The sequence below is a fragment of the Artemia sp. Qi Xiang Cuo genome, chromosome 14, assembly GCF_049724085.1.
Source record: "Artemia sp. Qi Xiang Cuo chromosome 14, ASM4972408v1, whole genome shotgun sequence".
Lineage (NCBI taxonomy): Eukaryota > Metazoa > Arthropoda > Branchiopoda > Anostraca > Artemiidae > Artemia > Artemia sp. Qi Xiang Cuo.
In genome coordinates, this window is record NC_142807.1 from 4,198,954 (window position 1) to 4,222,160 (window position 23,207).

A 23,207-nucleotide genomic window follows, 5' to 3' on the forward strand; every position below is an offset into this window, starting at 1 on the left:
AAAGACCTAATTTCCAGAACTTTCTACTACGCTGAAAATTTTGATTGGATGTGTTTGGAGGAAAAGTGGGCGTGAGAGGGGGGTTAGTTACCCTCCGATCACTTTCAACTATTACAAAGGGCACTATCCCTCTCAATTTCCAATTGAATGAGCCCCTTTTGAAGTTTTACGACAACTCTATCTATTAAACCTTATATGCCCCCAGGGCAGAACTTACAACCTTTGCCCTTGGGGCTCTGGGGCTCTGTCATCCTTAAATACATAATTTTCAGAACTTTCAGCTACGTTGAACAAAATGGCCATCTCTAAACTTTGGTTTTAGGAGAAAAGGTGGGCGTAAGAGGGGAGTTAATTACTCTCCACTCACTTTCGACTGTTATAAAGGGCAATTTCAATTTCCAATCAAATGAGCCCATTTTGAAATTTCTATGACAAATTTCTATATAAACTTTATATGCCCCCAGGGCATAACATACAACCCTTTTACTGGGGGCTCTGAGGGGATTATCATCCTAAAAGACCTAACTTCAAGAACTTTCAACTATGTTGAACAAAATGAATATCTGAAAATTTTGATTGGATGTGTTTGGGAAAATGGTGGGCGTGAGAGGGGCGTTATTCCCGTTCCAATCACATTCAACTATTAAAAAGGCACTAGCCCTTTCAATTTCCAATTGAATGAGCCCTTTCGAAGTTTCTACGCTTTCAATAAAAACCTTGTATGCCCCCAGGGCATAACTTACAACCCTTGCCCTGAGGGCTGTGGGGGGGGTGTCATCCTTAAAGACCTAATTTACAAAACTTTCAACTACGTTGAATAAAATGACTATCTAAAATATTGATTGGATGTGTTTGGGGATAAGATAGGCGTGAGAGGGGGGTTAGTTGCCTTCAAATCACTTTTGACTATTAAAAAGGGCACTAGCCTTTTGAATTTCCAATCGAATGAGCCCTTTTTCATTTTTCTACGACAAAGATTTCAATGAAAACCTTATAGGTCCCCAGGGCATAAATTATAACCCTTGCCCTGAAGACTGTGGGGGGAGTGTCCTGCTCAAAGGTATAATTTCCTGAATTTTGAACTGCGTGGAACAAAATGGCTATCTCAAAATTTCTTTTGGATGTATCTAGGTAAATGGTGGACGTGGGAGGGGGGTTAGTTGCTTTCCAATCACTTTTGACTATTATCAAGGGTACTGGTCATTTCAATTTCCAATCGAATGAGCCCTTTTTGAAGTTTCTACGACAACGCGTTACATAAAAACCTTATATGCCCCCTGGGCATAATTTACAACCCATTTCCTGAGGGCTGTGTGGGTGTGGGGGGGGGGGTTGTCAACCTCAAAGACCTACTTTCCAGAACTTGAAAATACGTTGAATAAAATGGCTATCTCAAAGTTTTGATTAGATGTGTTTGGGGAAATGGTGGGCGTAAGAGGCTGTTAGTTGCCCTTCAATCCCTTTTGACTATTAAAAAGGGCACTAGCCCTTTGAATTTCCAATCAAATGAGCCTTTTTTGAAGTTTCTACGACAACGCTTTCTATAAACAGCCTTATATGCCCCCAGGGAATAACTTAAAACCCTTGCCCTGAGGGCTGTGTCCTCTTCAAAAACATAATTTCTATCTGGAAATCAACTACGCTGAACAAAATGGCTAACTCAAACTTTTTAATTGGATGTGTTTCGGGAAATGGTGGGCGTGAAAGGGGTGTTAGTCGCCTTCCAATCGCTTTCGACTCTTAAAATGGAAACAGGCAGCTCCGATTCCCAATTGAATGAGGCCTTTTCGAAATTTCTATGATAACGTCTTCGATACGAAGTGCCCTGCTCTAAAGGAAAAAATTGATAAATAATACATTGTGCCAACATTGTTCTTACATGCCCCCAGGGTATTACTTAAAACCCTTGCCCTGAGGATTGGGGGGAGTGTCCTACTCTTTACTTAGTCCCCGTTTCGTGTCTTGTTCTCGAGTGTCCCCGTTCTTTACTTAGGCAGCGCGATCGCGCTGCCTATGATTTATACAACAAATTTCTATGTAAACCTTATATGCCCCCAGGGCACAACCAGCAACCCTTGCAATGAGGGCTCTGAGGGGATTATCATCCTAAAAGACCGAATTTCCAGAACGTTGAACTACGTTAAACAAAATGGATATCTCAAAATTTTGATTGGATGTGTTTTGGAAAATGATGGAAGTAAGAGAGGTGTTAGTCGCTATCCAATCACTTTCAACTATTAAAAAAGGCAATAGCACTTTCAATTCCCAATTGAACGAGCCCCTTTGAAGTTTCCACAACAACGCTTTCAATAAAAACTTTATATGCCCCCAGGGCATAACTTACAATCCTTGCACTGAGGGCTCTGAGGGGGTTATCATCCTAAAGACCTAATTTCCAGAACTTTTAACTACGTTGAACAAAATGGATATCTCAAAATTTGATTGGAAGTGTTTTGGAAAATGGTGGGCGTGAGAGGGGCGTTAGTCGCTATCCAATCACTTTCAACTATTAAAAAAGACACTAGCCCTTTCAATTTCCAATTGAATGAGCCCTTCTTAAGTTTCTACGACAACGCTTTCAATAAAAACTTTATATACCCCAGGGCATAACTTATAACCTTTGCCCTGAGGGCTGTGGGGGGAGAGGTTGTCATCCTTGAAAACCTAATTTCCAAAACTACGTTGAATAAAATGGCTATCTAAAAATCTTGATTGGATGTCTTTGGGGAAAAGGTGGGCGTGAGAGGGAGGTTCGTTGTTTGGGGGAATGATGGGCGTGGAGGGGGCTAGTTGCCCTCCAATCCCTTTCGACTATTAAAAAGGGTACTAGCCCTTTGAATTTCAAATCGAATTAGCCCTTTTTCAAGTTTTTATGACAAAGGTTTCAATAAAAACCTTATACACCCCCAGGGCATAACTTATAACCCTTGCCCTGAAGACTGTGGGGGGAGTGACCTGCTCAAAGGTATAATTTTCTGAAATTTGAACGTCGTGGAACAAAACGGTTATTTCAAAATGTTTATTTGATGGGTTTGGGGAAATGGTGGACGTGGAAGGGATGTTAGTCCAATCAATTTCGACTATTAAAAAGGGCACTAACCATTTCAATTTCCAATCAAATGAGCTCTTTTTAAGTTTTTACGACAACGCTTTCTATAAAAACCTTATATGTCCCCAGGGCATAACTAACAACCCTTGCCCCGTGGGCTTAGGGGGAGTGTCCTCCTCAAAAACATATTTTCTATCTGGAAATTAGCTACCCTGAACAAAATGGCTATCTCAAAATTTTTAATGGATGTGTTTGGAGGAATGATGGGCGGGGTGGGCTAGTTGCCCGACAATCACTTTCGACTATCAAAAAGGACACTAGCCCTTGGAATTTCCAATCGAATGAGCCTTTTTTGAAGTTTCTACGAAAACGCCTTCTATAAGAACCTTATATGCCCCCAGGGTATAACTTACAACCCTTGCCCCCAGGGTTGTGGGGGAGTGTCCTCCCCAAAAACATGTTTTCTTTCTGGAAATTAACTATACTGAACAAAATGGCTTTCTCAAAATTTTGATTCGATGTGTGTGGGGGAATGATGGGCATGGGGGGCTAGTTGCCCTCCAATCACTTTCGACTATTAAAAAGAGCACCAGCCCTTTGCATTTTCAATCGAAGAGCCTTTTTGAAGTTTCTACGACAACACCTTCTATAAAAACCTTATATGCCCCCAGGGCATAACTTACAACCCTCGCCCTGAAGGCTATGGGAGAGTGTCCTCCTCAAAAACATAATTTCTATCGGGAAATTAACTACGCTGAACAAAATCTCAAAATTTTGATTGGGTGTATTTCGGGAAATGGTAGGCATGGAAGGGATATTAGTTGCCTTCCAGTCACTTTCGACTATTAAAAAGGGCACAAGCCACTCCAATTTCCAATTGAATGAGCCCTTTTCGAAGTTTCTACGACAACTTCTTCGATACGAAGTAAAGAACGATGTGAGCACAATGTGTTTTTTTTTCTCCATACCCGGGCACTTCGTATCGAAGGAGTTGTCGTAGAAACTTCGAAAAGGGCTCATTTGATTAAAAATTGGAGTAGCTAGTGCCCTTTTTAATAGTCGAAAGTGATTGGAGGGCAACTAGCCCCCCCACGCCCATCATTCCCCCAAACACATCCAATCAAAGTTTTGAGATAGTCATTTTGTTCAGCGTAGTTGATTTCCAGAAGAAAAATATCTTTTTGAGGAGGACACTCCCCCAAAACCCTCGGGGCAAGGGTTCTAAGTTATGCCCTGAGGGCATATAAGAACAATGTTGGCACAATGTACCATATATTATTTTTTTACTTTAGAGCAGGGCACTTCATATGGAAGGGGTCGTCGTAAAGACTTCAAAGGGGGCTCATTCGATTGGAAATCGAGATTTCTAGGGACCTTTTTAATAGTCGAAAGTGATTGGAGGGCAACTAGCCCCCCCCCCCACGCCCATCACTCCCCCAAACACATCCACTCGAAATTTCGATCTATCCATTTTGTTCAGTGTAGTTTTTTTCCAGATAGACAATGTGTTTTGAGGAGGACACTCCCTCACAACCCTCAGCGCAGGGGTTTTAATTTATGCCCTGGGGGCATATAAGGTTTTTAATGAAGGCGTTGTCGTAGAAACTTCAAAACAGGCTCATTCGATTGAAAATTCGAATGGCTAGTATCCTTTTTAATAGTCAAAGGTGATTGGAGGGCAACTAGCCCCCCCCCACGCCCATCATTCCCCCAAACACATCCAATAGAAATTTTTAGATAGACACTTCGTTCAGCGTAGTCGATTTCCAGATATAAAATATGTTTTTTAGGAGGACACTCCCCCACAACCCTCAGGGCAAGGGTTTCAAGTTATGCCCAGGGGCCATATAAGGTTTTTAAAGAAGGCGTTGTCATAGAAACTTCAAAACAGGCTCATTCAATTGGAAATTCGACGGGCTAGTACCCTTTTTAATAGTCGAAAGTAATTAGAGGGCAACTAGCCCCCCCCCACGCCCATCATTCCCCCAAACACATCCAATCCAAGTTTTGAGATAGCCATTTTGTTCAGCGTAGTTGATTTCCTGATAGAAAATATGTTTTTGAGGAGGACACTCCCCAACAACCCTCAGGGCAAGGGATTGAAGTTATGCCCTGGGGGCATATAAGGTTTTTATAGAAGGCGTTGTCGTAGAAAAGGCTCGAAAGTGGTTGGAGGGCAACTAGCCCCCCCCCACGCCCATCATTTCGCCTAAAACATCCAATCAAAATTTTGAGATAGCCACTTTATTCAGCGCAGTTGATTTCCAGATAGAAAATATTTTTTTGAGGAGGGCACTCCCCCACAACACTCGGGGCAAGGGTTTTAAGTTATGCCATGGGGGCATATAAGAACGATGTTGGCACAATGTACTATCTATTTTTTTTTTTTCTTTAGAGCTAGGCACTTCATATGGAAGGGTCGTCGTAGAAACTTCAAAAGCTGCTCATTCGATGGAAAATTGAAAGTTCTAGTGCCCTTTTGAATAGTCGAAAGTGATTGGAGGGGAACTTGCCCCCCCCCCCCACGACCATCATTCCCCCAAACACATCCAATCAAAATTTTGTTCAGCTATTTTGCTATTTTGTTCAGCGTAGTTGATTTCCAGATAGAAAATATGTTTTGAGGAGGGCAGTCCCCCACAACCCTCGGGGGAAGGGTTTTAAGTTATGCCCTGGGGGCATATAAGGTTTTTACAGAAGGCGTTGTCGTAGAAACTTCAAAAGGCTCATTCGATGGGAAATTAAAGGGCTAGTGCCCTATTCAATAGTCGAAAGTGATTTGAGGGCAACTAGCCCCCCCCCCGCCAGTCATTTCCCCAAACACATCCATTCAAAATTTTGAGATAGCCATTTGTTCAGCGAAGTTGATTTCCAGATAGAAAATATGTTTTTGAGGAGGACACTCCCCCACAACCCTCAGGGCTGTTTTAAGTCAAGGGTTTTAAGTTATGCCCTGGGGGCATATAAGGTTTTTAAAGAAGGCGTTGTCGTAGAAACTACAAAAAAAGCTCATTCGACTGTACATTCAAAGGGCTAGAGCCTTTTTAATATTTGAAAGTGATTGGACGGCAACTACCCCTTCCCCCCCACGCCCATCATTTCCACAAACACATCCAAAAAAAATTTTAGATAGCCATTTTGTTCAGCGTAGTTGATTTCCAGACAGAAAATATGTTTTTGGGAGGACACTCCCCCACACCCCTCAGGGCAAGGATTATAAGTTATGCCCTGGGGGTATATAAGGTTTTTATTGAAATCTTTGTCGTAGAAACTTGAAAAGGGCTCATTCGATTTGAAATTCAAAGGGATAGTACCCTTTTTAATAGTCGAAAGTGATTGGAGGGCAACTACCCCTCCCCCCCCACGCCCATCATTCCCACAAACACATCCAATAAAAATTTTGAGATAGCCAGTTTGTTCAGCGGAGTTGATTTCCAGATAGAAAATATATTTTGAGGAGGACACTCCCCCACAACCCTCAGGGCAAGGATTATAAGTTATGCCCTGGGGGTATATAACGTTTTTATTGAAATCTTTGTCGTAGAAACTTGAAAAGGGCTTATTCGATATGAAATTCAAAGGGCTAGTACCCTTTTTAATAGTCGAAAGTGATTGGAGGGCAACTACCCCTCCCCCCCACGCCCAGCATTCCCACAAACACATACAATAAAAATTTTGAGATATACAGTTTGTTCAGCGGAGTTGATTTCCAGATAAAAAAATATATTTTGAGGATGACACTCCCCCACAACCCTCAGGGCAAGGATTATAAGTTCTGCCCTGGGGGTATATAAGGTTTTTATTGAAATCCTTGTCGTAGGAACTTGAAAAAGGGCTCATTCGATTTGAAATTCAAAGGGATAGTACCCTTTTTAATAGTCGAAAGTGATTTGAGGGCAACTAGCCCCCCTCTCACGCCCACCATTTTCCAAAACGCATGCAATCAAAATTTTTAGATAGCCATTTTATTCAATGTAGTAGAAAGTTTTGGAAATTAGGTCTTTAAGGAAGACAGCCCCTCCCCCGATAGCCCTCAGGGCAAGGGTTGTAAGTTATGCCCTGGGGCATATAAAGTTTTTATTGAAAGCGCTGTCATAGAAACTTCAAAAGGGCTCATTCAATTGGAAATTGAAAAGGCTAGTGCCTTTTTTAATAGTTGAAAGTACTGGATAGTGACTAACACCCCTCTCACGCCCACCATTTTCCAAAACACATCCAATCAAAATTTTGAGAATATCCGTTTTGTTCAAAATAGCTGAACGATATGGAAATTAAGTCTTTTAGTATTCTAACCCCCTTAAAGTCCTTAGTATGAGGGTTTTAATTCGTGTCCTTGAAGCATCTAAGACGTATATAGAAAATTAGGTTACAAATTACAGTCAGCAGAAATATACTGACTAAGTACAGACCAGGGACATTTGAAACCGAGACAAAAACCGGAAACTACGTAAAAAGGAGGATTCTCCCCCACAACCCTCAGGAGAAGGGTTTCAAGTTATGCCCTAAGGGTATGTAAGAACGATGTTGGCACAATATATTATTTATTAACTTTTTCCTTTAGAAAGCAGGGTACTTCGTATCGAAGGAGTTGTCGTAGAAACTTCGAAAAACGCTCATTCAATTGGAAATTGGAGTGGATTGTGCCCTTTTTAATATTCGAAAGTGATTGGAAAGCGACTAACACTCCTTTCACGCCACTATTTCCCCAAACACATTCAATCAAAATTTTGAGATAGCCATGTTCTTTAACGTAGTTGAAAGTTCTGGAAATTCGGTCTTAGAGGATGACAACCACCCTAATAAACCTTAGGGGAAGGGTTTTAATTTATGCCCTGGGGGCATATAAGGTGTTTATAGAAAGCGTTGTCGTTTCCAAAAGGGTTCATTCGACTGGAAATCGAAAGGCCTAGTGCCCATTTTAATAGTCGAAAGTGATTGGAAGGCTTGACATTTTTATAGGAAACATCGAAGTAGATATAATGTATTATTTTTTGTTGTTGTTGTTGTTTAGACCACAGCACTCCGTATTGATGGAGTTGTCGTGGGAACTTCGAAAAGGGCTCATTCGATTAAAAATAGAAAGGGCTGATGCCCTTTTTAATAGTTAAAAGTGATTTGAGGGCAATTAATCCCCCTTCCACTCTCACCTTCCAATGCCCATCCTCCCACGCCAACCCTCCCATTTCTGTTCTTAAAACTTAACCAAATCAAAATAGCGTAAGTGTATCCAAGCTATCAAAGAAAGTAAACAATTTTTTTTGCGAATTGTATCAAGTTTTCCATTTCAGGTCAACTAGAGGAGGTATGAAACTAAACTCAGCAGCACTATTTGTGTCCAGATTTTAAATAGATGTATGTTGTTAAAAATTGCTGAAAATTTTTCTCCAGCATACAAATAGCAGGCCAAACTAATTGATACAAATAGCAGGAAAAAAACGAATTGATTTAACGTATTATTTTCTTTTTCCCTGAAAAGACTATGTCAATATAAACGAACAGAAATTAATTTAAAAAACTTTTTCCACAAAATAAGTTTTTCAAAGAAAAATAAAGAACTTCATTAAACAATAAAAGAGAAAAATAAAATCAAATAATCTACCAAGCGTGAAACTACCACAAATCAGCATCGATGAATAAATGAAACCCAAAACGAACAGAAATTACAAGAAATAATCGAGTCAAACTCAAAACGAGTAGAAATTAACATAAGTTGGGCGCAAAAACCCTATGCCTTCCCAAGGCCAGAGCAAAATTTGCACTTTACTGAAAAAAATTAAACTGACAATGCAGATTCATTTGTATTTTTCCGATCGAATGAGCCTTTTTTGAAGTTTCTACGACAAGGCCTTATATAAAAACCTTACATGCCCCCAGGGCAGAACTTACAACCTTTGCCCCGAAGGTTGTGGGGGAGTGTCTTCTTCAAAAATATATTTTCTATCTGGAAATCACCTCCGCTGAAAAACAGGGATATCTCAAATTCTGAAGGGATGGGTTTGGAGGATAAATAATGGGCGTGGGGGGGGGGCTAGGTGCCCTTCAATAACTTTTAACTACTAAAACGGGCACTAGCTCTTTGAATTTCTAATAAAATGGGCATTTTTTGAAGTTTCTACGACAACTCCTTCTATAAAAACGTTATATGCCCCCAGGGCATAACTTACAACCCTTGCCCTGAAGGCTATGGGGGAGTGTCCTCCTCAAAAACATAACTTCTATCTGGAAATCACCTCCGCTGAACAAAATGGCTATCTCAAAATTTTCATTGGATGTGTTTCGGGGAGCGGTGGGCGTGGAAGGGGTGTTAGTTGCCTTCCAATCACTTTCGATTATTAAAAAGGGCACAAGCCACTCCAATGTCCAATTAAATGAGCCCTTTTAGAAGTTTCTACGACAACATCTTCGATACGAAGTGCCCTGCTCTAAAGGATAAAAATAATAAATGATAAATTCTGTCAGCATCGTTCTTATATGCCCTCAGGGCATAGCTTAAAACCCTTGCCCCAAGGGTTGTGGGGGAGTGTCCTCCTCAAAAACATATTTTCTATCCGAATGAAAGATCTTAAGCCGAACTGGTCAGCCATGACAAAAACCAACAAAGAGAAAAATCTAAAAAAAAAACAAACAAACGAGACTGTGGCCAGTGGAGAGAAAAGAAAAGACAAATGCAAAACAACGCGGATATTTCGCCTGTATCGAAACAAGGCGTCTTCAAAACATGGATTGGACTCCTTAGACCTATTTTGTAAGCATTTAAATAGTTTTGATAATAATATTAAATTTACAGTTGAGTTTGAGAATAATAATAAATTACCTTTTCTGGATATTTTATTAATTAAAAGGGATCTCCATTTACTTTTCTCGATTTACAGAAAACCAACGCAAAATGATAGGTGTTTAAATTTTCATTCTTGCCACCCTCTATTGGTGAAAAGGGGGGATGTACTTTCACTAGTGCATAAAATCTATAGAATTTGTTCCCAGGAATGTTTGGATTCGGAATTGTTATACTTGAGGGATATTTTGTTTTGTAATAGTTACCCAATTAAGTTCATTGACAAAATAATTGAAAATAGACGGGTTAAACGTGATAGTAGGGTTATTGGGGTTTCTCAGTCTTTAGATTTAGATGTATCAAAAAGTTTCATTTCATTACCGTATGTACCTGGTTTGGGTGAGAAACTTTCACGGGTTTTACTTAAATTTGGTATTGATACATGTTTCCAATCGTTGAGGCCAATGGTTAGTTTATTCAGTTCCGGTAAGGATTTAATCCTGGGAAATTTAGTAAGTGGGGTGTATAAATTTCCGTGTTCATGTCGGAAGTTCTATATTGGTAGGACTAACCAACAATTTGTTGAAAGGTTTATTAAACACCGAAATTCAATAGAAAAAACCCTACAATTAAGCAAGCCTCCAGAAACTTTTGTTTCAGCTTTAGCAGAGCATATTTGGTTTCAACCAGATCATTTTGTAAAATTTGATGAAGCCTTAGCTATTTCAAATGATATGGGTTAAACTCAATGGGCGAGAGAAGCCATTGAAATTAAAAAACATATGTTTGCTAACCTTTCGATAAATATGGACACGGGTAGTTTAAATATTGACCCAATTTATGATAATCTCTCTGAAGAGTGAATCAACAGTCAATAAGGGAGTTGAGATTTTAAATATATCACAAGGGGACTCTTTTACCTGTTAGACCAAAACGATTTGCTTCAGTAATAGCTAACAAAAGAATTATTTCGCAACAGAATAATTAAAGTAATTTACAGTTTTTTTATTTTTCCTCAGTTACTCTGGTGTCCTCACTAAAGTAACTCTATAATAGCATATTTTCCCTACGTGGATCAGTTTGCGTCAATTGTAAATTTTTTTTTTTTTTGTGTGATGGTTTTATTGGTTTTTAGTTTCATCTTGTTTTTTTTTATCCTGTTCTTCTTGTGTTTATTTCGTGCTGAAGATGCCTTGTTTGGATATAGGCGAAATATCCGCGTTGTTTTGCATTTGTCTTTTCTTTTCTCTCCACTGGCCACAGTCTCGTTTGGTTGTTTTGTTTTTTTTTAGATTTTCCTCTTTGTTGATTTTCTATCCGGAAATCAACTAGGCTGAAAAATATGGATATCTCAATATTTTTTTGTTAGTTTTTGGGGTGAATTAGGGGCGGGGGGGGGGGGGCTAGTTGCACTCAAATCACTTTCGACTATTAAAAAGGGCACTAGCCACTCCAATTTCCAATCGAATGAACCCTTTTCGAAGTTTCTACGACAACTCCTTCGATACGAAGTGCCTGGGTATGGAGAAAGAAGAAGAAGAAAATAATAATACATTGTGCCCACGTCGTTCTTTACTTAGGAAGCGCTATCGCGCTGCCTATGAAACAATGAGGCTGCTTTGGCCAGCATTAAATAAATTTTATGGCTGGTGTTCTAAAGCAGATTGAGGAAGTTGTAGCCTTCTTTGTTTTTTGTTACACAATTTTGCCCTACTTTAAGCCAACTACATTTTTTACCGAAAACACTCAGGATCTTTTGGCCAGCATTAAACGTATTTTATGGCTGGTGTTCCAAAGCAGGTCGAGGAGGTTGTAGCCTCCTTTGTTTTTGCTGCACAATTTTGCCCTGCCCTAGGCCAAAGTACGTTTTTAGCGGAAACAATAAGGATATTTTGGCCAGCATTGAATAAATTTTAAGTTTGGTGTTCTAAAGCAGGTTGAGGAAGTTGTAACCTCCTTTGTTTCTTGCTGTGTAATTTTGTCCTGATCTAGTCCTATTACCTTTTAAACGAAAACACTCAAGATCTTTTGGCCAGCATTAAATATCTTTTATGGTTGGTGTTCCAAAGCAGGTTGAAGAGGTTGTAACCTCCTTTGTTTTTTGCTGCACAATTTTGCCCTGCCCTAGGCAAAAGTACGTTTTTAGTGGAAACAATAAGGATATTTTGGCCAGCATTGAATAAAATTTAAGGTTGGTGTTCTAAAGCAGGTTGAGGAAGTTGTAACCTCCTTTGTTTCTTGCTGTGTAATTTTGTCCTGATCTAGTCCTATTACCTTTTAAACGAAAACACTCAGGATTTTTTGTCAAGCATTGATTATATTTTATGGTTAGTGTTCTAAAGCAGGTTTAGGAGGTTTGCTACATAATTTTGCCCTAATCTAAGCCAATTACCTTTTTACCGAAAACACTCAAGATCTTTTGGCCACCACTGAATGTACTTTATGGATGGTGCTCCAAAGTAGGTTGAGGAAGTTGTAGCCTCCTTTTTTGTATTTTTAGGTTTAATCAATGCTTTAATAGTATCACAAGAACATTTGTTCTTCTTATTCATAAAAAATGAGAATCCAAAAGTGGGTATCCACAGGCATTAATGAGTTTGTCAGAAGTTACGGTTGAAGGCATAGCATGTGCAACAACCATAATTACTACGACTACTGTGATTATTATTATTGCCATAAGGTAGTAATACCAAAACTATTCAGAAGAGTATTTGCCCGTGAAAAATTCAAAACATACAAGTAATAATTATAATTCTTTACGAATACAAAGTAACTAGTTATAAAATCTGATAGCTAGAAGAACATGCTTCTCACCTTTTCAAATTTCTGACATAAAATACCTGATGAAAATGTCGGGGCTGGGGGGGAGGCATGTAACACTGTTCTGAAGTAGAGATATATATTTTAGGAGGGGGTCAAAAACTAAGAATTCTTCCAAGGAGGCCCAAGACAATATTTCCCCAATATTGGGGAGCATTTATTATTTTAACACATGATTATAAAAGGGTCAACAATAAAGGATCCCCTGCAAAAAAAAAATGAGATATAAATTTTCCACCAGAGAAAATTAATCTAAGCACCCCCTCCCCTCAGACCTACGTATAAAACGGCTATCGGAAGACTAGATCTGAAGCCATGCAAAATTGACATAGTCGATTGGTACTGCAAAACTTAATAAAATATGTAGTGATAAATGCATCACTGACTGTGTTTTTTTTTATTTATCAGATAAAGCGACAATCTAAGTCATAATTTTAAATCATTCTCTGTCTTTACATCTGGACAAGATTAAAAAAAAAATACTCAGAAAGAAAAAAAGTTACTGAAAAGTATTAAAAAATCACGCAAAAAATTATAAAGATCTAAAGCCGAACTGGCCAGCCATGGCAAAAACCGCAAAGAAATGAATATAAAGACGGCAAACGGGTCTATGGCCAGTAAATGAAGACGAAGAAAAACAAAAAATCAAACGAATGTTTGGCCCGTATCTAGCAAGGCGTCTTCAGCGTAGAAAAAAAAATAAAACTAAAAAATATGTGTAAAACTAAATTACACTAACCTAAAATATATAATATTCAGTTACTGATTAGTCTATTTTAGTTTTACATATATCTTACAGTTATATTTTTTAGTTTTTGTTTTGTTTTGTTTTTTCTACGCTGAAGACGCCTTGTTAGATACGGACGAAATATTCGTTTGATTTTTGTTGTTTTTCTTCGTCTTCATTTACTGGCCATAGACCCGTTTGCCGTCTTTATATTCATTTCTTTGCGGTTTTTGCAAAAAATTATATTTAGGTACTGAGCTGGGAATAATAAAAAAGAAGAAATCTTATTATTTTTAAAAGTGTTATCAATCGATACAGCAGAATCAAAACTATTTATGATGCATCCACTTTCAAACTATGAACAACTTATACAAACATATTCATTTTTAGTTTATATTACATTTCCTAAAAAGCCGTATTGTAGAATTAAAATGTAGCGAAAGTCAAGGAAGGAATCAATAAAAATATTAATATTCGCTGCTAATACTTGAAACAATTAAGTACCTCTTAATAATAATTTCTCTTCTTTGCGAAACAAATTGATTACACATACGAGGTTGAACTGAATGCAATAGAAGCTTGAGCCGACTGCTTGTGTTAGGTTCAGCAAACAAAAAACCAAGGCCGTATCCAGGGGAATTAGGGAGTTTGAACCCCCCCCCCCGCCAAAATGTTTGCCTCACTCGTAAAAACGTACCAAAAGTGGATATAAACAAATTTTGTATGCGTTTTTTAAGTTTTTTTTTGTATACCCCCCCCCCTGACATTTTTTTCAGTAAAACCCCATCCGAAAAAAAAAATGCTGGGTAAGGTCTTACAAAAACATACTACTTTCTTCTTGTGAAGTAATGTAGAGGGTTATTCTTAAAATGGATTAAATCCAGAACTGAATGTTAATAAGAAGCTAAAAGAAGCATTGAAAGAAGTTGCTAAAACCAAATCCTTCATGTCTAGTTATATCTATGTGGAACCAGTAAATAACAAAAAGCAAAATTAGTTAGGCTAAAAGGATAAATATTAAGTATTTTGGCTTTAGTTTTGGCTAAAATGATTCAAAAGGCGTAAGTGATAATCTTTAGGTGGAATACAAGGTAGCAATGCCAATCTATGAAAATGTACGGGAGGGCAATTATTTTTTTTTTACAATGATCCAAAAAACGCATCTTTCAAATATAGGGGAGGGATTTTTTGGTTTCAATAAAAACTAAAAAAAGATACTTTACAAATCTAGGGGGTACCCCAATAGACACCCCTAATGCAAGTGCAACAAAAAAAAATAAAGCCAGCCTGATCTTATCCACAATTACCATACAGGGAAATAATATTCGCCCTTCAGCAGCTGTTAAAATATCTTGCCCAATGTAAGAATTGGAACGCTTCAGTATCTAGTTCGAGCTTGGTTGAGGTTTGAATAGTTAGCGGATTGAAATAATTAGACACGAACCACTTCAATACTGAACCCCTCCTACAACGTACTAATCCTTACCGTGATCGCAATTTGATCCACTTCTTCAAACACTGAGGGATCCACATAGATATCAGTCTTAGCTATACCAGGAGGAGAGGGAGGAGGAGCTTGGACTGGGTAGGTATCATCAGGCACATCTATAACTTCTCCATCAGGCCTGTATTCCGACTTGAGATATTCTGTTTTCTTCTCGTTTATAAGGGTAATCATTTCTTTTGATTGTTTTTCAACGAGTGCAGCAGTAGCAGCCCTAAATAGAAATTGGAAATTGTTTCAATGAAGGTGAGACAATACGAAAAAAAGAAAGTTGGCCAGAGCTGCAAGAGTCATTTCCTCAGCACCGTTAAATTCTAAAAATTTAATATTAATAGATACCAACAAATTGAAATAAATTCAAACTATTAATTACAGAAACTAAAATGAAATTGTAATTCAATAAAATGCGAAAATATTAACATATCCAAAAATCTAATATCCAAAAACCGAATATGCAAATGAAAAATTTAGATACATTATATAAGTAAAATATAGGTCTAATATTAAAAAATATTAATATTATTTTATTAATTTTCATTTATCTATGGGACAGAAAAGTTTAATGAACAGAGAACTGGGGTCAAAATACTTTGTCAGATACGACATTACTACTCCCCTACTAACCACACTTCAATGCACAGAGGCATACCAGCATATTTACTTGAAAGGAAGCCACTTCTCAAGGGGAAGGGCATTATGAAAGGCAAATTCAAACCAGAGTTGACACAGTTTCCGAGCCTGGCTCAGTTCATTTTGCTGTCATAAGATACTCACTAATGAAGTAGCAAAGAGATCTTCTTCAGGCTGCAGCTGTACTTTCTGAAGCCATACTCTCTTTCTTTTTTTTCTTTTTTCAGCCTTAAGAAATGACAAGCAAGGCCGTATCCAGGGGTGTAGGAGTTCCCCCTCCCCTCTCAAAAAAAGGTTAGTCCGACTCGTACGGGTCAATGTAGCAGACATCGGTTCTGCCGTATATATCTTGCGTCGCTATATAACGCCATTGCCTTTCCACATACACTGTATATAGCACGTTTTTGGAAATACCTTGTCTTCCACTCATTGTGCAAAGGTAAGTTCTATTTATTCGATTCGCGAGGTTCCTTCTGAGACTTCCACCATAGACGAGGAACTCTTTTATCATGCGCAATAATGGTTATCCGATCCAATAGTCTGTGTTAACCGTGTCGTCGAGAATTTTTTGAAAAGCACTAGGGGAAGAGCGATCCCGGGGCTAGCAATCCTGAGTCAGTAATTTTGCCGATGTACATAACGTTTAAATACATCTGATGATGTTCCGTTGTTTGACTTTCCTTTTCTTTATCCTTCGTTATACTTTGCTATAATTCTATGTGAATTTTTGGGAATTAAAATTACTTACTTACTGACTTACTTATTGTTTTAAATTTAAAATAGTCTGATCCTCTAGGGACTCTCTTAGATTCGAATGTCTTTTCAGTTTTTAACTGGAAGTTAAAAAGTTTTTAACAAGACTAGCTTAGTATTGTTTGTCTCTATTAATCAAATACATTAAATTTCAGATATTTATTGTTAGAGTACCAAAGACAACGAAAATGGAATATAACTTTTAAATTGAATAAGTGGAAATATACACAACAACACAACAAAATAGCACATATCTTTAAAAGGAAAAAATCTTGAATTTAACTTTTAATGATAAAGACCTCAATATGCAGTTTTACAGTTTTTGCTTGTAGTGGGTGGTACATATGTGGCACTAGTGAAAAATCAATAAAAGATAAGCTGGTACTTATCTGTTATAGCGACCACTAGTTCTTCATCCATTGACACACTATAGAACCCATTTATTTCGCTAGTTTCTTTCAGCTTAGCGTGAGACAAGACAAAGACATGTGACAGAATAGACGGGAAATATATGATTTGGGCTATATATTTGCACATTAGGGGGATGGGGGTAAAGTATTTAGACAGTGTAAAGTTAAACAACAATTCTTACTTCATAATATGTATAATAAGTGTACCTAACACATTTTGCATGCAGACCCACTATACCTTACCCCCCTAATGTGCAAATATATAGCCCAAATTTGTTTCTAAAGTATTATATTTTCCTCATAGTTGGTATATTTCATTAGGATTAACCTAACTTCACTTCTTGAGTGGGGTCGCTATAACAGATAAGTACCGATCAGCTAAAAACCTATACCTTGTACCTTTATACAACTTTATGTTGACAATTTATAAAGTGAGATTGTTTTACCTTATTTGCTATAAAATTAACTTGGACCAGATTTGGAAAAAATAAAAACCGTATTTGCTTAAGGTAACCACATACCTTAAGAAGGTATAAAGTTCCAGTGAAGGTGTGGTTGTCTTTGGGGTAAGTGTTTAAATATTTACGGACAAAAAGTGTTTCCAAGTTACATTAATTGGTTTTGCTGATTTATTTCACGGTTCAACGTGGCAACACTGACTAAAATGTGATATTGCCCTAAAAACTTCGTAATTTTGTAACAACCAAAAGATTGATCTTAGAAAACCATTGTCTTCAGGGATGAATAAACCTAAGATGGGGCCAGGGGATGTTTTTATTATTTCTAAATGTAGTCAAAGTAAAAATTACCAGCAAATCCGGTAAAACGACCAAACCTTATAAATTGTTAAAACTGGATAAAATATATTCAGGGGTTATTTCTCTTTTTCAGGACTCTGCTTAGCGTCAATTGTTCACAGAAGGACACCACATGATATTACCGAAAGGAGGCACAAGGTCACTTTTCCAGGATTTGAGGAACAGGATGATACATTGACAGGAAACTAATCACCGAGATTCTCAATTAATTTTTCTAGCAGGCTTCGCCGTAGTCCCTACCTTGTAATGACAATTGTTTAAGCAGAGCTCGATTATCTAAAACGAATTATCCTTAAACTCGATAACCCCACAATAATACACCTCAAGATTCCAAAAACTAAATCTTACAATATTTCTTTCAACGGAACATGATGTTTCATTGGATTGCCAAATTAATTTTTGCATGGGAGCGTGTTTAATATGACTTGCTGGTAATTGCGCAAAGCGTTGATGCCAAGTTTAAGCTTTTCTGAGGGTTGTGGGGATCAACGTTTTTGAACGTAATTTAATGGCAATATACTAAAATGAGATTTTTTGGATACTGTAATATTCTCCCAACTGATCTTCTGGGGCTATCCCAAAGCAGAATATTGATCATGACTTTGGCCTCCAGAACTCTTCCTTGAAATTGGTTATTATGGTCGCAGCAATAGCTGCAATCTAGTGATGAGCGATCCACGGTTCAAAAGTAACCAAACATCCAAAAACGGGTTTTTAAAAGAAACTGCGAAGATTTGGACTAATTGGACTGCGTAATTTGGACTCTACAAGCTCCCCATTTTGGACGTAATTACAGGGCAATATAGTAAAATAACAATTTATGGATTCTTTAACATTGTCCCAATTAATCTTACCTCAAGCTACATATTCATTATGGTTCTGGACTCCAGTATCCTCCCCAGAAGTCAGTTACTAAGGTAAAAGGGCTAAGTTAAGGAGAGGATGTTGTTATCAAAAATATTCGTTTTCTGTTCAAATGTAGTCAATGAGTTATATTGCCAGTACATGGCAAAAACACATCAAGCCTCAAGGAGATTCGACCATAGTTGCAGCAGTAGCTGCAATCTAGTAAGGAAAGAACACCGGACCTTAGCAACCAAAAATAAAAACACGTTTAAAAAAAACTGGAAAGTGAGAAAAAAATTGTCATTTCTAGCTGATTCAGGAATGGTAAACGTTATCTAGATTAGTCTGAATGGTAAAATGTTATTTTGAAAACAAATTTTACCTTAAAGGATCACCCTACTTAGTCCGTTATAAACTTTATTAGTCTGGACTATTTGCAATTGATTGGGTGGTCTTACCATAACTTGTTGAGCTTGGATAAAATAAACGAATAAATCACATAAAACTAAAATCCGAAACCTACTTTCCCAGAAACCGTAGAGAAACCATTTAACTTGCCCCATTTTGTGCCGGAGATAAGAGATAGGCTATTCAGTTTCAGTGAAACTTACTTCATTAGAAATCTTTTTGTTCGATTAAACGGATTTTATTTTTAAAGTTCCGGAAAGGGGAGTCTAAAAATATTCTAGCTTACTTGCTACGAAAGTACTATAAAAAAAAGGAAATAAAATTTGAGTTACTTGGCAGCTTCTGGAGTTCCCCATGATTCTACAAGCTTTGATTGAAAACCTTGCCGTAACATTTGTTGGTCTTTTGAATCAAATTTTAGAGTCAAACCAAGATTCCCAATAGCTCTCTATGGTGGCTAGTCCCATGGAGAGTTCGCTAATAAGTCCTTTTTCTTTGAGACGATCAGCCGACTCTGAAACTCTTAAAATGAATTTAAGGTATTGAATCCTCTTAATGCTTGTTTCCAATTAAACCTTGCACAAATTCGCGCACAGATTTCGCGAAATTTTTCAAATTGTCGTATTCTTCTTTCTGCCTTAAGTGACAAAATTTGAACGAGATAAATCTTACCGTCTGCAAAAAATTGTTGCAAATGCGAAAAATTTGCAGCAAATTTTGTCACCTGAGTGCAGATATCAAACATTTCATGACAGCAAATTGTATAGTAAGAGCGACTCGTCTCAATAGCAAACGAAACTTTAAAAAAGGGCAATTTTGATACCAATAGATACATCAAAAGAATCGGATTTTTATGCTGATCATGTTGAAGATTGATCAATGATGTCATAATCGTAGGTTGTAGCTAGGTCGTCTCTTACTATTCCAATTAAGAAAAAGCCATAGGCTTTTTCCTATTTGTATTTACATTAAAGAACGAACTATAACCCATAGTAACTGAAATAATTTCTGAGACCACACTGGCTAATCATGATAAACAAAAAATCGCGAAGAAAGGAAACGAGGACAATTAACAGCCAGTGAAAAAATTGAAAAATTATGCAAATATTTCGGTCAAGACCTCCGCTTGACCGTCCTCAGTGCAGAATAAAACTGATAAAAATATAAAAACCAAACTTTAAAATAAAAACACGAAACTAAAATTGGACGACCCTTTCCTAGTAACGGTGAAAGGGTAACTGAATAAAAAACACAAGTCTAAATGGCATTTCAGAATTTTATTTTGCGTAAAGCACTTTTAAAGGCTGATCGCTTTCCAGTTTGATTGTTATCGGAGACTCTATTCGATTGCACAATATAACTTTGTGGATGTATGTAAAAACGATCAGAATTAATAATTTTGTCATAAATGGGACTTAGAAAAATTTTCTCCAGTGTCTCTATTGAGAGCTACCTTTTGGTGAATGTGCTTTTTTATTTCAACTGCCTCCCTGAAAACTTGCGTGAGACCTTTAACGGGGGCAACGATAGAGGCCTCTTCAAACAAAATGAAATGGTGTGGATTCTCGTACACATGTTGCGCCAAGGCGGAATCAAAAACCTCAGGCCTTTGGCGTAACCTCATTGCCTTGTCAATTGAGGACTTGTGCTCAGATAACCTCTCCTCCAATTGCTGTTGGGTTCTACCAACATAAAAACAGCCACAAGAACAAGGAATTCTATAAACACCACTACCCAGAATGGGGCTGGTTTTATCTTTGCCGTTGTTAAAAAAGTTCTTTGTAATATTTGAATTTTTAAAGGCGACGCTAAGTTTATGTTTTTCAAGGATTCTTTTCAATTTGTCACTCAATTTAGGAATGTAGGGTAGAACAGTGAAAAGTTTCTTATCATCCTCCAATGGGACGGTATCTGTTGGGGCTTGTGGACCTGATGCCCTCCCCTCTGCCTTTTTTCGTCTTCTGTCTATAATGGTCTCAAGTAATTTTATTGGGTAGCCATTGCAAAATAAAATGTCCTTAATATAGTTCAATTCTGAGTCTTTGTGAGGCTCTGAGCATATTCTTATTACTCGGTCAACCAAAGAAATAACAACTCCTCTTTTTATGCAGGGAGAGTGGTTGGAGGAAAAATGCAAATACCTATCGTTATGCGTAGGCTTTCTATAAATAGAAAATTCAAGGCCAGGAGACTTATTGAAAATTAAAACATACATCCACATTTTACATACATTTTACATACATTTTACATACATCCACAAAGTTATATTGTGCAATCGAATAGAGTCTCCGATAACAATCAAACTGGAAAGCGATCAGCCTTTAAAAGTGCTTTACGCAAAATGAAATTCTGAAATGCCATTTAGACTTGTGTTTTTTATTCAGTTACACTTTCACCGTTACTAGGAAAGGGTCGTCCAATTTTAGTTTCGTGTTTTTATTTTAAGTTTTGGTTTTTATATTTTTATAAGTTTTATTCTTCACTGAGGACGGTCAAGCGGAGGTCTTGACCGAAATATTTGCATAATTTTTAAATTTTTTAAATGGCTGTTAATTGTACTCGTTTCCTTTCTTCGCGATTTTTTGTTTATAGTAACTGAATTTATAGTATCACAACAGGATTTCGAATATCACTGTTCATCTCGAAAGCAAGCAATAAAGCATATTATTCTTAGGTGTCTAGGTAAGAATTAAAGCTCCTAAGAAGAAAAAAATCAGCATTTTCTAACTATTAATTTGCTTCATTAAAAAACACAGAATAATTAAAGACTAAAAAACATGTAGGTACTAAGTTGGTAATTGTGTAACTGACTAATCAATTAAAAGATAAAGAGAGCACTAACCTTTCATGTTCCAAAAGCTTTCTTGTCAGTGACTCTTTCTTTTTGTCTCGCCTAAGCGTTAGATTCTTCTCCAGATCTTCTTTCTCCTGTTGAAGCTTGAGGGTTAGCACTTTCGAATCGTCTGACTTCTTCCGGCTTCGAGAAGAAACCATTTCTCTTTCAAAACGACTAGTAAGTTTTTCCAATTCCTTTTCCCATTCTTCCTATTATAAAAACAACAATAAATTCTATGAGCTATGTATTTTTAGGCATAGGTATTTTTAACTTATTGGCTTCTGAATATATTTAAGAATATTCACATATTTTAGGCCTAATTCCTGTTTATTTTAAGTAACCCGCTTAGAAATATCTTTGAAACGCGTTTAGGTGTCATATATTTATGGAAACAAAGGAAGACAGGAGTAACGGAGAAAAGTTTTGGAGGAAGGAGGCCATAACAAATGTCATGTAATTATGTATGTAATTATGTATGTAATTGTCATGTAATGTCATGTCATATATTTATGGAAACAAAGGAAGACAGGAGTAACCGAGAAAAGTTTTGGAGGAAGGAGGCCATAACAAATGTAATCATGTAATTATGTATGTAATTATGTATGTAATTGTCATGTAATGTCATGTCATATATTTATGGAAACAAAGGAAGACAGGAGTAACCGAGAAAAGTTTTGGAGGAAGGAGGCCATAACAAATGTCATGTAATTATGTATGTAATTATGTATGTAATTGTCATGTAATGTCATGTCATATATTTATGGAAACAAAGGAAGACAGGAGTAACGGAGAAAAGTTTTGGAGGAAGGAGGCCATAACAAATGTCATGTAATTATGTATGTAATTATGTATGTAATTGTCATGTAATGTCATGTCATATATTTATGGAAACAAAGGAAGACAGGAGTAACGGAGAAAAGTTTTGGAGGAAGGAGGCCATAACAAATGTCATGTAATTATGTATGTAATTATGTATGTAATTGTCATGTAATGTCATGTCATATATTTATGGAAACAAAGGAAGACAGGAGTAACGGAGAAAAGTTTTGGAGGAAGGAGGCCATAACAAATGTAATCATGTAATTATGTCTAACTACACCAGACCTTCCAAAAGGTTTCAGACCAAACTTAAATCCCAGGATTAACTCCCCTATCTTTCAGGTAACTTTTGGGTTGCAATTCAGGCTTACAATGGTTACAGATAGCTTGCAGGCCATTACATTAAATATCCAACAAAATCTATTCAACTCAAATATATATCGACTGTCTTCTGTCAAAGTCTATTATCTATACAAAATTTAATTTCGAATTAAGGATAGACTTCCCATAATCTTGACAACGGTAAGTCAGAATTTTTTTATTGGCTATATTTTCTTAAATGCGACCTAGCATCTAGAGTCGTGATTCCCAACGTGGGGCATGGCAATATTTTGGTGGATCTTGGGTGGGGTGTGCACCCTTTGGCTCACTATACTTTAGAGCCTTAATTTTGAAGAAAAAAATATTCATATGAATGACGTCTCGTTCAAATGTATTTAAAGGGTAAAAGACAGACAATATTTTTCATTATCATAAAAAAATGCCTAAAGAACGACCTGAAGAAGACACTAAGTTAGCTCCCTTCAGATGGA

The 23,207-nt window shown here is 37.2% G+C and overlaps 1 protein-coding gene across 2 annotated transcripts in view; it reads right to left on the reverse strand.

Moving 5' to 3' along the window:
* The window catches only part of Hil (peptidase hillarin), a 135,038-nt gene that overhangs the window by 60,179 nt on the left and 51,652 nt on the right, over window positions 1-23,207 (reverse strand). For both annotated transcript variants that reach the window (XM_089100811.1, XM_089100812.1), the window contains 2 exons: window positions 21,583-21,785; window positions 14,858-15,089 (listed from right to left, as the gene is read on the reverse strand). In XM_089100811.1, coding sequence (XP_088956937.1) covers window positions 14,858-15,089; window positions 21,583-21,785 — 435 coding nt within the window. The remainder of the gene's footprint in view (window positions 1-14,857; window positions 15,090-21,582; window positions 21,786-23,207) is intronic.